Source organism: Heliangelus exortis, chromosome 1, assembly GCF_036169615.1.
Source record: "Heliangelus exortis chromosome 1, bHelExo1.hap1, whole genome shotgun sequence".
Taxonomy (NCBI): domain Eukaryota; kingdom Metazoa; phylum Chordata; class Aves; order Apodiformes; family Trochilidae; genus Heliangelus; species Heliangelus exortis.
The window spans coordinates 154,576,729-154,589,435 of NC_092422.1; the positions used below are offsets into that span (position 1 = coordinate 154,576,729).

The following is a 12,707-nucleotide window of genomic DNA, read 5'->3' on the forward strand; positions in this document are numbered from 1 at the left end:
GTTTTGTGCAAGGATTTAATATGATATAGTCGTCTCTAAAGGGAAATGAGGCTACATGGCAGAGAGTGAGTATAAGATACATCCTGGAGCACAAGGCATTTCTTTCAACTACTTCTTTCTTGGCTCATCCATGTCCCTGGAGCAGCGATGGAGTTAAGAAAACAGGCTAAAAGATGATGGATTTCATAAATCAGAAGATTTTGGCTATGATAATCTTTTCGGTTCTCTCCCCACACACTGTTGACAGTGCAGGGGCCACAGTCCCAGCCCAAGTTGTGCCTTGCCTGCTCTCTCACACGATAGAGCTGAACCCACTTCTCTAGCACCATGCCCTCTCTCACTGGTGCATGCTGATGGCCCATGTGATGACCTTCTGCAGAACCAGGTGAGCCCTTGAAATACAGAAGAACTTCTTAAGAGAGAGCATGGGTGCCAGTGGGGCCAGAGCAGTGCATGTTGAATTTCAAGCAGCACCAGGGACCCAGCTTTGGCTGGATCATTACCTACCAAGCCCATGGAGCCAGCTGTGAACAAAGGTAGTCTGAAGTCAGCCTAACACTGTTCAAACCAAACTCAGACCTGTTTGGAGACCTAAGGACATACTCTAGGGGACGTAGCTGCTGCCAGTCAAGACAGTTCAGCCAAGATGGTGTGGCTCTCTCTTTCTTCCTTATGTTATCTGGGGAACAGAAACAAAGGCAGGGGACACCTGCACCATGGCCAGCAGTGCCCATAAGCTCACTGAACTGCATGAGATAAGCCACAGCATAACATTTGATCTGCTACCTGGTGACTACATGCAGGGGGACAGAGAATACTAAACTCCCAACAACAAATGAACCAGACCCTGTTTGTTAGCTCTGGAAGTATCGTAACACAGACTTGCAGAACCACCAGCATATTGCTAGCTCTACAGAGAGTTGATGGCCTGCACCCTGTATCCTGACATGCACAGAGGAGTCAGAGTACCAGATTTTGTCAAACAAGGCTGATGGATCACTTCCAGACCAGATAGTTCCAATGGGAAACAATCCTTCTGCCAGCAAACCCACAGAACGTCTACAAACTTCACTATGCAACTTAATATTGGACGAGGGGCACTAGTTCTATGTATTTAGATGATAAAGACTATTTTTGTGCTGCTGCTCTTGCATGAAACAGGGAAAAAAGAAAAGAAGAGGGAAAGCAGCTGGTTCAGGGTAACAGACAGCCTTAGTCTGCAGTTTCTGCTCTTTCATGTTTGATGGATGCCAGTTCAGCTGGGGAAGAGTTCATCCATGCTATCCGAATATGGCTTATCAGCTTTGCGTCTTTGTGGAAGCCTCGTGCTGAGTGCATGATATCCCTGGATGCCTGCAAAGTCATCCTATCTCTAAGCTAAGATTAGAATTTCAAACAAAACTTATTACAAAGCAGGATTTTCTGAAAGGGCTGGACACAGCTATAATGTGGAAATTTCAGATTCATGTTTAAGCACATTATTTAATCCCTTTTTAGATAGGTGTAATTGTAAGGTGATATTTACCCTAATGTGAGAAACTCTTGTGGGTGGAGAGAAAATGAAACAGCAAGAAACAAGATGAATGATGGGCTGTAACAAAACTAGACCCAAACCTGCCATCAATTCTGATAATTTTTTTGCCTGAAAAGGCTGTGCTCACAGCACTCAGACACTATGTTCCTTAAAAAACATGTTAGGAGACATTTTGGGAGATTTTCCCAGCTATTACTTAAATCTCAGACTTAACGTACATGTAGCAGCCAAGCAAGTATTTTAAAGAGCAGAGGGGAACATTTTTAGTAGCTGTCACTCTCCAGAGCATATTCATACATGGGGAAGTGGATGCTGTGCTCAAAATCATATCAAAATGTTAAACCAGGAAGAAGGAGTCCTTTTTGGTGCTCCTCATCTTCAAATCCCAGTGGTCATGGCCCAGCAGGCTTCCTCCAAGTTAATCTTAAGTGTAAGAGAGAAGGAAGGCACCCTCTCCTCTGGGGAGGAACCTCTTTAAGTACTGAACAGGCAGAGATGGAAAGATGGGATTTTGTGAGCACTTCTCTTCTGACGTATAATGATGAGGGGAAACTATAACCTCTGTTAATTCATGCTGGGGTTGTGCCAAGAATATCTACATGTGTTTGCTGGGACCTTATCCTATCTCAGCTACAAAAAAATCTGGCCTCTGCATGGTGCCCAATTAAAGGGGAGGAAATATCCAGCAAATTAGTGAGGAACAAATGGGACTGAGACCTCACAGGGGTCTCTGACAGTACCAGCATTGCCAATAGTTTCTGTTCCACCTGAACCAGCTTGTTCCTTGCTCCCACCTGCCTTCAAAAATTATTTTGATTCTTTTTTTATCCATTTTGCCAAACTAGAAGCCAGTCCACATATTAACTTTGTGTCACACAGTTCCAGCCACTGTGTGTGTGACACGAGTAAATTTGTGTCAGAGGCAAAACAATATAATTTAAGTATCTTATGAAAAAGGTTTCCATGCATTTCCCAGATTCTTTTTTGGCTTTGGTTTTTGTTGGTTTTTTGGGGGGAGGAGGAGTAGGGAGGTGTTTGGGGTTTTTTTTGAGATGCATCTAGCAGCCACATTGGGGAACATCAATCTGGTTTCTAGCCTTAATATGAATAAATTCTTCATAGCACCTAGAAGGAAGAAGGGGGGAGGATAAGGAAAAGGAAGGGGGAGTAGAGTATGAAAAGGGAAAAAGAAAAGGAACTTTTTTTCATAGGTATTGTATCTGTTATTTATAACTATTATTATTTCCAGTAGTTCCACCCAAGTCAGATGCACTTTTGCAAGCCACATGAAACAAATGAGCCAGGCCCACAACACCAGTGTCTGTCACCCCATTGGAAATAGGGTAACATCCCAAGTTGTCCAAGCCCAGACCATAAAGTGCAATAGCTGGCACCTATGACGCTGATCCTGCAGATACCCTCACCCAAGTAATTTCAGGTATTCACAATTAGAATCCAGTTAGAATCTAAAGGTTTAGAGCCTGATTTTCCAAAAAGGATATGGTCATTTGCCTAACATTAATTTCATACACAAATGTTTAGTTAATTGCCTGGTACGACTGGGCTTAGAGTTTGTGTCGTTTCTGACTGCTAGATAACTGGCATTAGAAAAGGATAGTGCTAGAAAAGTTTCCAGAAATCACTCATCTATTTAAAGCTGAACACGTGCATACATTTAACTGGGTGGATATCTTCGAGCAGAGGATTACACTGCCTGCCAAATGGACCTTCTTAATTTTTCCAAGCCTGAATACACTTAAAACCTTAAAACCTGCAGCAGGCCTGAAAAGCATTTCTTTCCTTTTGTAGTTTACTGAGAGAAGTAAGGGTTTAGGGTCTGTATAAATTTTATACTGTATAGCTCATTCACTTGAATGATAAACAGAAAATTTTAGAATCCTCCCTACTGTACACACACACATTCCTTGGGGACAGGGGAGTTAATCTGACATGATGAAGTCTCTGCACTTTACTTCCATTAAAATCTAAATTTAGATCTTTTCATAAAGTTGATGTACTGTTTGTTCTTCCTACTACAAACCCTGAGACTTTGGGAAAAAAAAAATAAATTTCCAAGAATGCAAGTTTCCATTAAACACATGAGCCAAAACTGTAAATCTCGACCTGTGGGAAAAATAATGAGCTTTTGTTATTTCACTGTTCGGGGTTTTTTTTCACCATTGTGCGTAATTTCTCCTATACTCACCCCATATACAAATATCCATCTGCCAATGCCTGCAGTGCCAGCTGAACATGATAATGGGCCTGACTCTGTGCCTGACTCTTGCCCAGCAAGAACTGTGAATCATAAAAAGGATTTTATTATTATTATTTATTTTTTTTTTCTTGCAGGAACAGGCATTTAAGTGTGTCAACAGCAGCGAAGCCTGCAAGATTCTGGCTTAGGCCCTCCAAACCCTTACGCACATCCTTCTCTTTCTGCCTGCAAGATGTCTCAGGGAGATTCGAGGTAAGATAACTTAAAAAGCCACAAGCCTTTGGCTTACCCTGAAGCAACAAGCGTGCTGCCGCGGGGGCTTGGCTTGGCTTCGCCTACCCAGCCGCCAGCCCTACAGCCACATGCACCCAGCACCGGCTCCTCTCCCCAGGATACATCTGCCGGACCCCGCTTGCCGTGTCCCGCAGCCACCGCTACGCGCAAGGACGCGGGCGGCTGCCCCTCCGCGCCCACCCCGCCGGGCAGCCCCCTGCTCAGCCCAGCCCCGGCCCGGCTCTCCGGCTCTACCCGCTCGGCCCCCTCACCCCGCTCCGTTCAACCTAAACCCAACCCGCCGCTGCCGGTCCCACCCGACCGGGCCCCAAACCCCGCTCCGCTCCGCCCCGCTCGGCCCGGCCCGGCCAGACCCGGCGCTTCCCGCCCCCCGCGCTGAGGTAAGTGGCGGCGGAGCTGGGGAGAGCCGGGGGGGTCCTGGTGAAGCAGCGGGGGGTCAGGCAGCCCCTGCCCTCCCCCCGTGGGCCGGGCCAGCCGGCGAGGAGCTGCGGGGAGCTGGGGTTGCCGTAGGTTTGGTGTGTCACGCTTTTGGGGACAAAGTTTGGGAATAAAGGGAGGGTTTCCTCGCCTGATCCCGGGAAGGAAGGAGAGTTGCGGAGGGGAAATGCGAGCGCCTGCTCCGCGGAGTCCTGTGCCCTTCCTCCCGCGCTTCGAGCCCGGCTGCTGCTTCTGATGGTTGCGGGGGACAGGGCAGGGGCTTTCGGCGCGGCTCCTGCCTGCACTGCGGAGCCAGAGCCGTAGGAAATGACTCTCCACGGTGTCTCCGCCGACTAAGGTTGTTTCAAACCAGAGAAGTCTGATTATTCCGCTCCTGAAGGATGCGAATAACTTAGTGCTCTGCGTTGTGGTACTCACCTGGGCACAGCTGTCTCCTGGAGAAACAGCCTGAAGAACCGACCTGTTGTAGGTGATGTTATTTTACACCAACTTTTCAAGACTGTTCTGCAACCTCCCTTCCTGCAAGGAGTGTTAAAATAACACGGTTCATTTCTGTTGCAAGCTGATTGCTCATATAAAAATGAAGGTCTGAGGGTGGGAGGACGCTGTAGAGTAAGTTGTCACACAGTGACATTTACTGTAATGGTTGCTGGTACAGGGGTACCTAACTGGGACTTCTTGCTGAAGTGTGGTGAATCTGACCAGGTTCTCTTTTTTTGCAGGGTAGACTGAGCTCTGTGGAGACGTGCTGGAGGGACCACCTCCCATTTTGCATCTCGCTGTGTGGACTATGGTAGCAGGAGGATGTTGGCTCGGAAGAGTATCATCCCTGAAGAGTATGTGTTGGCACGCATTGCTGCTGAGAACCTGCGCAAGCCGCGCATCCGAGATCGGCCACGCAAAGCCCGCTTCATCGCCAAGAATGGGGCATGCAACCTGGCACACAAGAACATCCGTGAGCAGGGACGATTCCTGCAAGACATATTCACCACCTTGGTGGATCTGAAGTGGCGTCACACGCTGGTCATCTTCACTATGTCCTTCCTGTGCAGCTGGCTGCTCTTTGCCATGATGTGGTGGCTGGTGGCTTTTGCCCATGGGGACATGGATCCAAGCACAGAAAGCGCGACAAACAGCTCAAAGTGGACACCATGTGTGACATGTGTCAGGTAAAGTAGAGGTGGTGGGATGAAGAAAGCGGGGGAACAGAGCTGCCTGCTGTCCTGCTGATGCTTAAAATGCAGCTTTTGGCTTTTGTGAACAGTTGTGTTTTGTTGAGACAGTTGAAAAGTGCAGTTTTCCTCTAGTTTACGTAAATTCAGCAAGCCTTCCGGGCTTGGAAAATACTGTACTGTAGATTTCTTTGATTCCTTACAGGATCTGAAAGAGAGGGAGACCTGCTGCTTTTCATGTGTCTCCAAACTCTGTGGGTAACATACCTTGCCTGTCGAGATAAGAGCCTGCTACAAGAGTGGGTATGTGTTATCTGTATTGTAACCTTGTCTAAAGCAGCGGGAGCATCCCCAGCGTGGTGCAAGCTGCTTGCCATACCAGCAAAAGGTGGCCACACCAAGAGCAGTGCCCTGAAAGGCAGGGCACCAGCCATTGCTGTTAGGCAATGAGAAAAATACCACATAGGGCAAAACTAGGTGTCTTTCAAGATGACTCTCATGCGACAGCTAAATGCAGTGCTCAAAAATACCCTGAAGAAGCCATAGGCCTGCAGTTTGATAGAGGAGCAGTTTCCATGGCAAGCTTGATGTGTTGGACAGTGAGAGCTTAAGGGACTACTAGGTTAATTGTCACTTGTTAAAGTATTTCACTCTCCATCACCAAAGCCACAGCAGTTCTCAAGGCAGTGGTAAACTGACACATGCATACATGGAACAGAAGAGTGTTTGTTAGAAGGAGCGGGATGGGGGAGGGGGTGAGCAATGAGATCATTTCGTCATCCCATCAGGAAAACCTCTTCTTAACACTAGTTTTTTAAGCAGAAAAATATTGATTTGATACAATTCAGTTGCCATAACATAGCAGTGTTGTGAGGAACTAGTGGGGGCTGCAGGGCCCGCTGAAACATCAGAGTATCTGCATCTCTTTTCTGCTTTCTCTGGCTCATAATTACGAGGTGTCTCCTCAGGTTTGAAGGGCTATTATATCTGGTTCATGAAGAAGTGGATATTCCATTCTCCTTTTGTTTTGATACTTTTTTGCTAAGCGGAGATTTTTCAAGTTTCAAGACATGAGGATTTTTCCAAGATAACCTCCATTTCATTGGGAAGTTGGGGGTGCTGCCTTATTTCTTTTCCAATAACTGGCCACAGCAGTTTCCTTTCAAATGAGCTGTCATGACCCAGCTTGCACCTGCTGGGTTTCACACTCCCCCCCCCCACCCCCCTCTCCCCCCTCCATCACAGCATTTTTGGAATGTGTGGGCTTTGTCCAACCCAGATTAACAATTAGCTACACCCCGTTGGCTCTTCAGGGTCAGCTGGGGAGACATCCCTCTGCTTGGCTGGGCAGACCTCTCAGCTTGGCCCACCCCACAGGGCTCCCCATGGGGCTCCTGGGTTACCCCACAGAGCCTGAGCCAGCTGCCAAGGGTTTGATGCAGCTGGGATGAGATGGACCCTGGCCATGGCTCTGCCCCTTCCTTCCCATTGCCCTGGCTGGGGCAGCTCTTCCAGGCTGGCTGCCAACCTCTGCTGCAAGGACAGCCTGGAGGGGTGTGAGAAAGCAGAGCAAATGAATCAAGTGCAACTTTCTGGTTTAGCACTTGAGGAACACACCTTGCTGCTTCTTGCAAGTACCTGGGGTGGTTCAGCCAAGAGCTGCTCAAGTGCCCATGTCCAAGCCCATAGTGAAATACTTCATCCTGTTAAATCTGACAACTGCTTCAGACAAAGTCATGAAATAGCAATGTGATTGCTGACATTTTTAAGAATGGCAAGTTGTCGGATACAATATTTAATATTGTAAATGCCAAAATTATGGCAAATATTTTTAGTCTACTTTCCTGAGTTAAGCACACAGCTATTGCTGGAGAGCTTTCTTGAGTAGATGCCATTACAGATTTATGGGAAACTGTGTTTTGGAAAGTTTTGGAAATTTTAGCCAGTACTTAGAACTCACACAGCACTTTAATTTTTTTAAGTACTGCGGAAATTTTTATGTCTCACAGCTCTTTGCCCCAGAAAGCAAACATCATCCGCAGAGCACAGAGGGAAACTGTTACACAGCTCTAAGGCAAAAGACCAGGGAGAAGTGTGATCTGGAGTTTCTAGCTTCCTCTTCACATGGTCAAAACACCCTTTTTTTTTTTTTTAAGCCCACAGAGCTTTAAATTGAATTGAGCTGAATTAAGTTTAAACCAGAGGCTTCATTCTTTATGTCATGAAATATTCATAAACATCAGAAGTCACTCCATGGATTCTATTAATTAACTCCTTTGTCCCTTATTTCTTCAGTGAAATGCAAAAATAAACGCCTCAGTACAAGAGAATCTGCCAAAGTTTAGAAAAACTGAAAAGGAAAAAAAAAAAAAAAAAGGCAAAGTTCTTTCAAAGACATCTTTGCAGAGTCTGGCTGCTTTTATGAAAGATGAACTTTCTTAGACTACAGAAAATTATGGGTGATATTGCTTATGCTATTTTAATGTCTCCTCATGAACATAGGTTCACTGAAAATATGGTTAAGGAAAAAAAAAATTATTTAAAAGCAGATCAATTGAGAAGCACATCAAGCCCAGTGAATGGTTTAGAACCATCTGAATGGGCAGGTTGTATTTTCCATAAGTAAAGCCATGTTGAATATGGTGATGCTTCAGATGTTTTAAAAGGGTGATTATTATATTAGTTTATATGAGACCCAGCATGCAGTGACTCTACCAGATAAACCCCAAGGTAGTGATTTTAGACATAAGAGACTTTGTTAAAGGAAGTATCTGGTTATAAAAAGAAATTAAAGACCCTGATAGCTACAGGGGATATGACATTGTAGACTACTATAAAGAATATATTTTGGAAAGTTTGTGGACAGCATCCTCTGATGTCCATCACTATAGCCCATTAGAGATGGACAACCCACTTCTGTGTTGAAATTTTCCAGTTAGTTTTGCCACAGCAGTGAGCTACACCCAAACTCTGGGTCATAGTCCTGTGAACATCCCTACCACGATGTGCAGAGGGGACTGTGGAGGTCACCAGACTCTCCCTGCAGCCTCATCTTTTGGGCTCAATTGCAAGGCAAAGAAGGGTTTGAGAAGTGTCACCAATCTGGAAGTGTCCCCTTTCCCTCCAGGAAATCCTGCTAAAGGGGGTCACAACTCAGGTAGTACGAGTAAAATACTGCAATTTTTCCTGTTTCCTTCCCCTGCACAGTCTGGTGTGCCAGCGGATTTTGCCCAAACCACCACTCTTTGCCAAGAGCTTTACGGGATGGAGAAGGTGGAAAGCCCAGGTGTTACAGCACTGTTGACTAACACAGTGGGTAGTGTGTGTTCCTGAACTAGGACCTAGTGAGCTTCTCAGGGTCACCCAGTGCTACAGGGAGTCTTTTAGGAGCTCAGGCTCTGAAGTCTTCCTTGTCACTGTCAGATACTGCACCAATCATCCAAAAACAGTCACCAAGCATGCAATGCTTTTGCTGGTGTTAACAACAGGCTTAAATGTACCAGGACCATATGAGTAGGTCCTTAAGTTTGTTTCCATAAAGTGTGTGTTAATAGCTTCTCAGTTTGTGTTTGATATTACTAGAGTTAACTTTGTCAATCTTCTCCAGGTCTTTCACCTCAGCTTTCCTCTTCTCCATTGAAGTTCAGGTGACCATTGGTTTTGGGGGTAGGATGATGACAGAGGAATGTCCCTTAGCCATCACGGTCTTGATCCTGCAGAACATTGTGGGTCTGATCATCAACGCTGTCATGCTGGGCTGCATATTCATGAAAACTGCACAAGCTCATAGGCGGGCTGAGACCTTGATTTTCAGCCGTCAGGCAGTCATTGCAGTCCGAAATGGCAAACTTTGCTTCATGTTTCGAGTGGGAGACCTGAGGAAGAGCATGATCATTAGTGCCTCGGTGAGAATCCAGGTTGTGAGGAAGACCACGACCCCTGAAGGAGAAGTCATACCCATTCACCAAGTAGACATCCCCGTGGATAACCCCATTGAAAGCAACAATATTTTCCTTGTGGCTCCCTTAATCATTTGCCACGTAATAGACAAACGCAGCCCTCTTTACGATATCTCCGCTGCTGACCTGGCGCTCCAAGACCTGGAGCTCATTGTGATACTTGAAGGAGTCGTAGAAACAACTGGGATCACAACGCAGGCGAGAACCTCATACATAGCTGAGGAGATCCTGTGGGGTCACCGCTTTGTGCCCATTGTCACCGAAGAAGAAGGTGTGTATGCAGTTGACTACTCCAAGTTCGGCAACACCGTCAAAGTGGCAGCGCCGCGCTGCAGCGCTCGAGAGCTGGACGAGAAGCCCTCCATTCTCATCCAGACCCTGCAGAAGAGCGAGCTGTCCCACCAGAATTCCCTGAGGAAACGCAACTCCATGAGGAGGAACAACTCCATTCGCAGGAGCAACTCCATGCGCCGAACCAACCCCTCCCTCATTGTGCCCAAAGTGCAGTTTATCACCCCCGAGGGTAACCAGAGTGCCTCAGAAACGTGATACACAGCCTTGTGTGAGGCCAGTGGAGGCCCCTGTGGTGTTTTGTTTAAGTTTTATTTTACTTAAGGAAATGAGAACACGATGCAGAAAAGAGCCATGCAAGAACTATTTATTCTACTACTTACTGAAAGCACCACCTAACGGCATTAGGAAACACTTTAGCACTTGGTGTATGAATTAGTAAAAAAATGGCACATACACTAAAGAAAACACAGTTCACTCATGTAATATAATGTGTATTTATATTTGTTACAATGGCACACTAATTTTTTTAATGCTATTTTTCCTATCCAGGGTCTCTTTCTTATCTTCTGCTGGCTGTCACAATTTTTTTTTTTTTTCAGTGTAACTGGGTTACCCACCTGCAGGCAGAAGTGAGTGGTATTTTCAAAATTGCTGTATACAAGAGCTCCCACAGATTTTGTGCAGGATTTTTGGATATCAACCTTTTGGGGGTGAATTCCTTTTTTTCTTGAAGTGAGTGGCTAAATTCATAGAATCACAGAGTGGCTTGGGTTGGAAGGGACCTTAAAGGTCATCAAGTTCCAACACTACTGCCATGGGCTGGGACACTTCCCACTAAACCAGGTTGCTCAAAGCCCCATCCAACCTGGCCTTGTGAAAAGGCCAGTGAAATCATTCCTCAGTGATTTCACTGGAGAAGAGCCAGTATTTTATCTTCAGTTTTCCAGACTTTTTCTCTCTGTTGGTTCGTGGCAAAACCATTTTGAGAGCAAATTCAAGTCCTCTGAAGTGACCTGACCATCCCACAGGAAAACTAGTGCCACTCCAGACAGCATCAGCAGAAAACCCAATAAAATGGTACAAGTCTCTTACCAGGGCACTGCTCTTCTTCTCAGGGGGAGATAGTCTGCTGCAGGACAGCAGGCCTCTGTAATGTAGCTATATCTCTATCTGAAAAACTTACATCCTCCTGGCTGTAACCTGAGCATCCATTTCACTGAAATTATTTAAGCTGAAAATCTCACACACTTCTTTGATGTCTTCTTCATATTGGTGGAAGACCAAATCCTGTTTTGTTTTCTCTTACAGATTCACACATTGAAGGCAACAAGTATACTTCCTTCACTTACAGTATTTTTTGTAGGATCAAGCTTCTGTTTGCCTCAGAAGAGGGTTACTTTGTGCCAGTGGGAATTACCAAATAGGAATGAGTGAGAAATGTACCAGTAATATTAAAGATATTATTTTCAAAACTATCCGAATAATTTTCAGGGGGATTTGGGTGCTGCTAGTGAATTATTGTTTTTCAGCAGCACCTCACCTGTGTTTTTATAGACTATGACACAGAATTTGTGATAAGCAGCTTTTCTCTTCAAATTAAAATGGGCATTTGTTATCTAAAACCTTCCCAAAAATGCTATCAAAAGTTTTTCTACAAGACTAATTAAAGGTATGGCAACTAACTGTATCACATTTGGTAATGCTAAATTCATGTATGCTTTTTTCCTCTATGAATAAGAGGTATAATTAAAGACAAATTCCTGTTTGGAATTCTTACAAAAGTTGCCTCATTACAACTGTGGCACAAGAGGAGTACTACCCTGTACTGACACTCCAAGCCCCTTAACCACTTAAATACTTTTGCAATTTTAAATAATTTACTTATTCCTATTAGGTAAAATAGTAAAAAGCAAGGCTGGATTCTCATTCTCTCTGAAAGTCAATTCATCAGCACTTGTATGGACAATTTGCAGGCCTCATGCAGTGTTGGGTAGAGGCATAGAGGGGCATTGCTCTGTAGTGTGAGCTTCCTACTTTTGGAGCAGGTGCTCTCCAGAACTTAAATACTAACAAAATATTTCATCTGAAGCTGTAGAGGAAACTGAAGTTTCTGCTACAAGCAGTCATTCCCTGGCCTGCCCATTAATGTTCTGGGACATGAATGGTGAACATCTGGAGATATTAATCTGTCCATCGTGTGTCTAAACAATGAACACCTGTAGTTTCCAAGAAGAGTCAGAGCAAATCATACACAATTTGTCTCTGGCCTCTGTTTCCAGGGTTTTGAATTTCTTTGAAGCTGTTTGTTTGTTTGATACATGGTTAAGGCAAATGCTGTACAAAAGCAAATTTTCTACAAAATAAAAAAGAGATTTTTCCCTATTGTTTTCTTTTTTTTTCCTTTGTATTCTCCATTCATTCTTCTATACTCTTAGTTCTTCTTGTATCCCAGCCTTTTCCAGTCTTTTTGATAATGATTTTGTATTATCTCAATAGTCTCACACAGCCCCACAATCCTTATACGCTTAATCATTTTCTCCTTAAGTACGTTCCTCCTTCCAAACTTTATTTTGCCTTCTTACCTCTCTCAGCTTTACACCTGGTGTACTCTCTTTCCCACAAGGCTATTGTATGAATATTGGTATTTTGGGATAACACTAAGCCACCTCAGTCATACACAAGGATTCTGAGCAGATGCAGAAAGCAGACCCTTGTGTCATCAGTGTCATGTTTGGATGATTTTCTGCTCCTTGCAGAAAATCCCTTAGTAAAAAGCCTCTTTCTTGAGCAAGTTTTGT

The 12,707-nt window shown here is 44.9% G+C and overlaps 1 protein-coding gene across 8 annotated transcripts; it reads left to right on the forward strand.

Moving 5' to 3' along the window:
• Window positions 1-3,917: 3,917 nt before the first annotated feature.
• KCNJ8 (potassium inwardly rectifying channel subfamily J member 8) lies at window positions 3,918-12,289 on the forward strand. 8 transcript variants are annotated; one of them, XM_071733147.1, is made up of 3 exons: window positions 3,918-4,004; window positions 5,207-5,653; window positions 9,264-12,289. In XM_071733147.1, the coding sequence occupies exons 2-3, from the start codon at window positions 5,289-5,291 to the stop codon at window positions 10,162-10,164; spliced, it is 1,266 nt and encodes a 421-aa protein (XP_071589248.1). In that variant the 5' UTR covers window positions 3,918-4,004; window positions 5,207-5,288; the 3' UTR covers window positions 10,165-12,289. The 8 variants fall into 8 exon arrangements, with proteins under 8 accessions (XP_071589248.1, XP_071589247.1, XP_071589246.1 ...); XM_071733146.1 differs by lacking the exon at window positions 3,918-4,004 and adding an exon at window positions 4,367-4,426; XM_071733145.1 differs by lacking the exon at window positions 3,918-4,004 and adding an exon at window positions 4,456-4,561.
• Window positions 12,290-12,707: the final 418 nt, after the last annotated feature.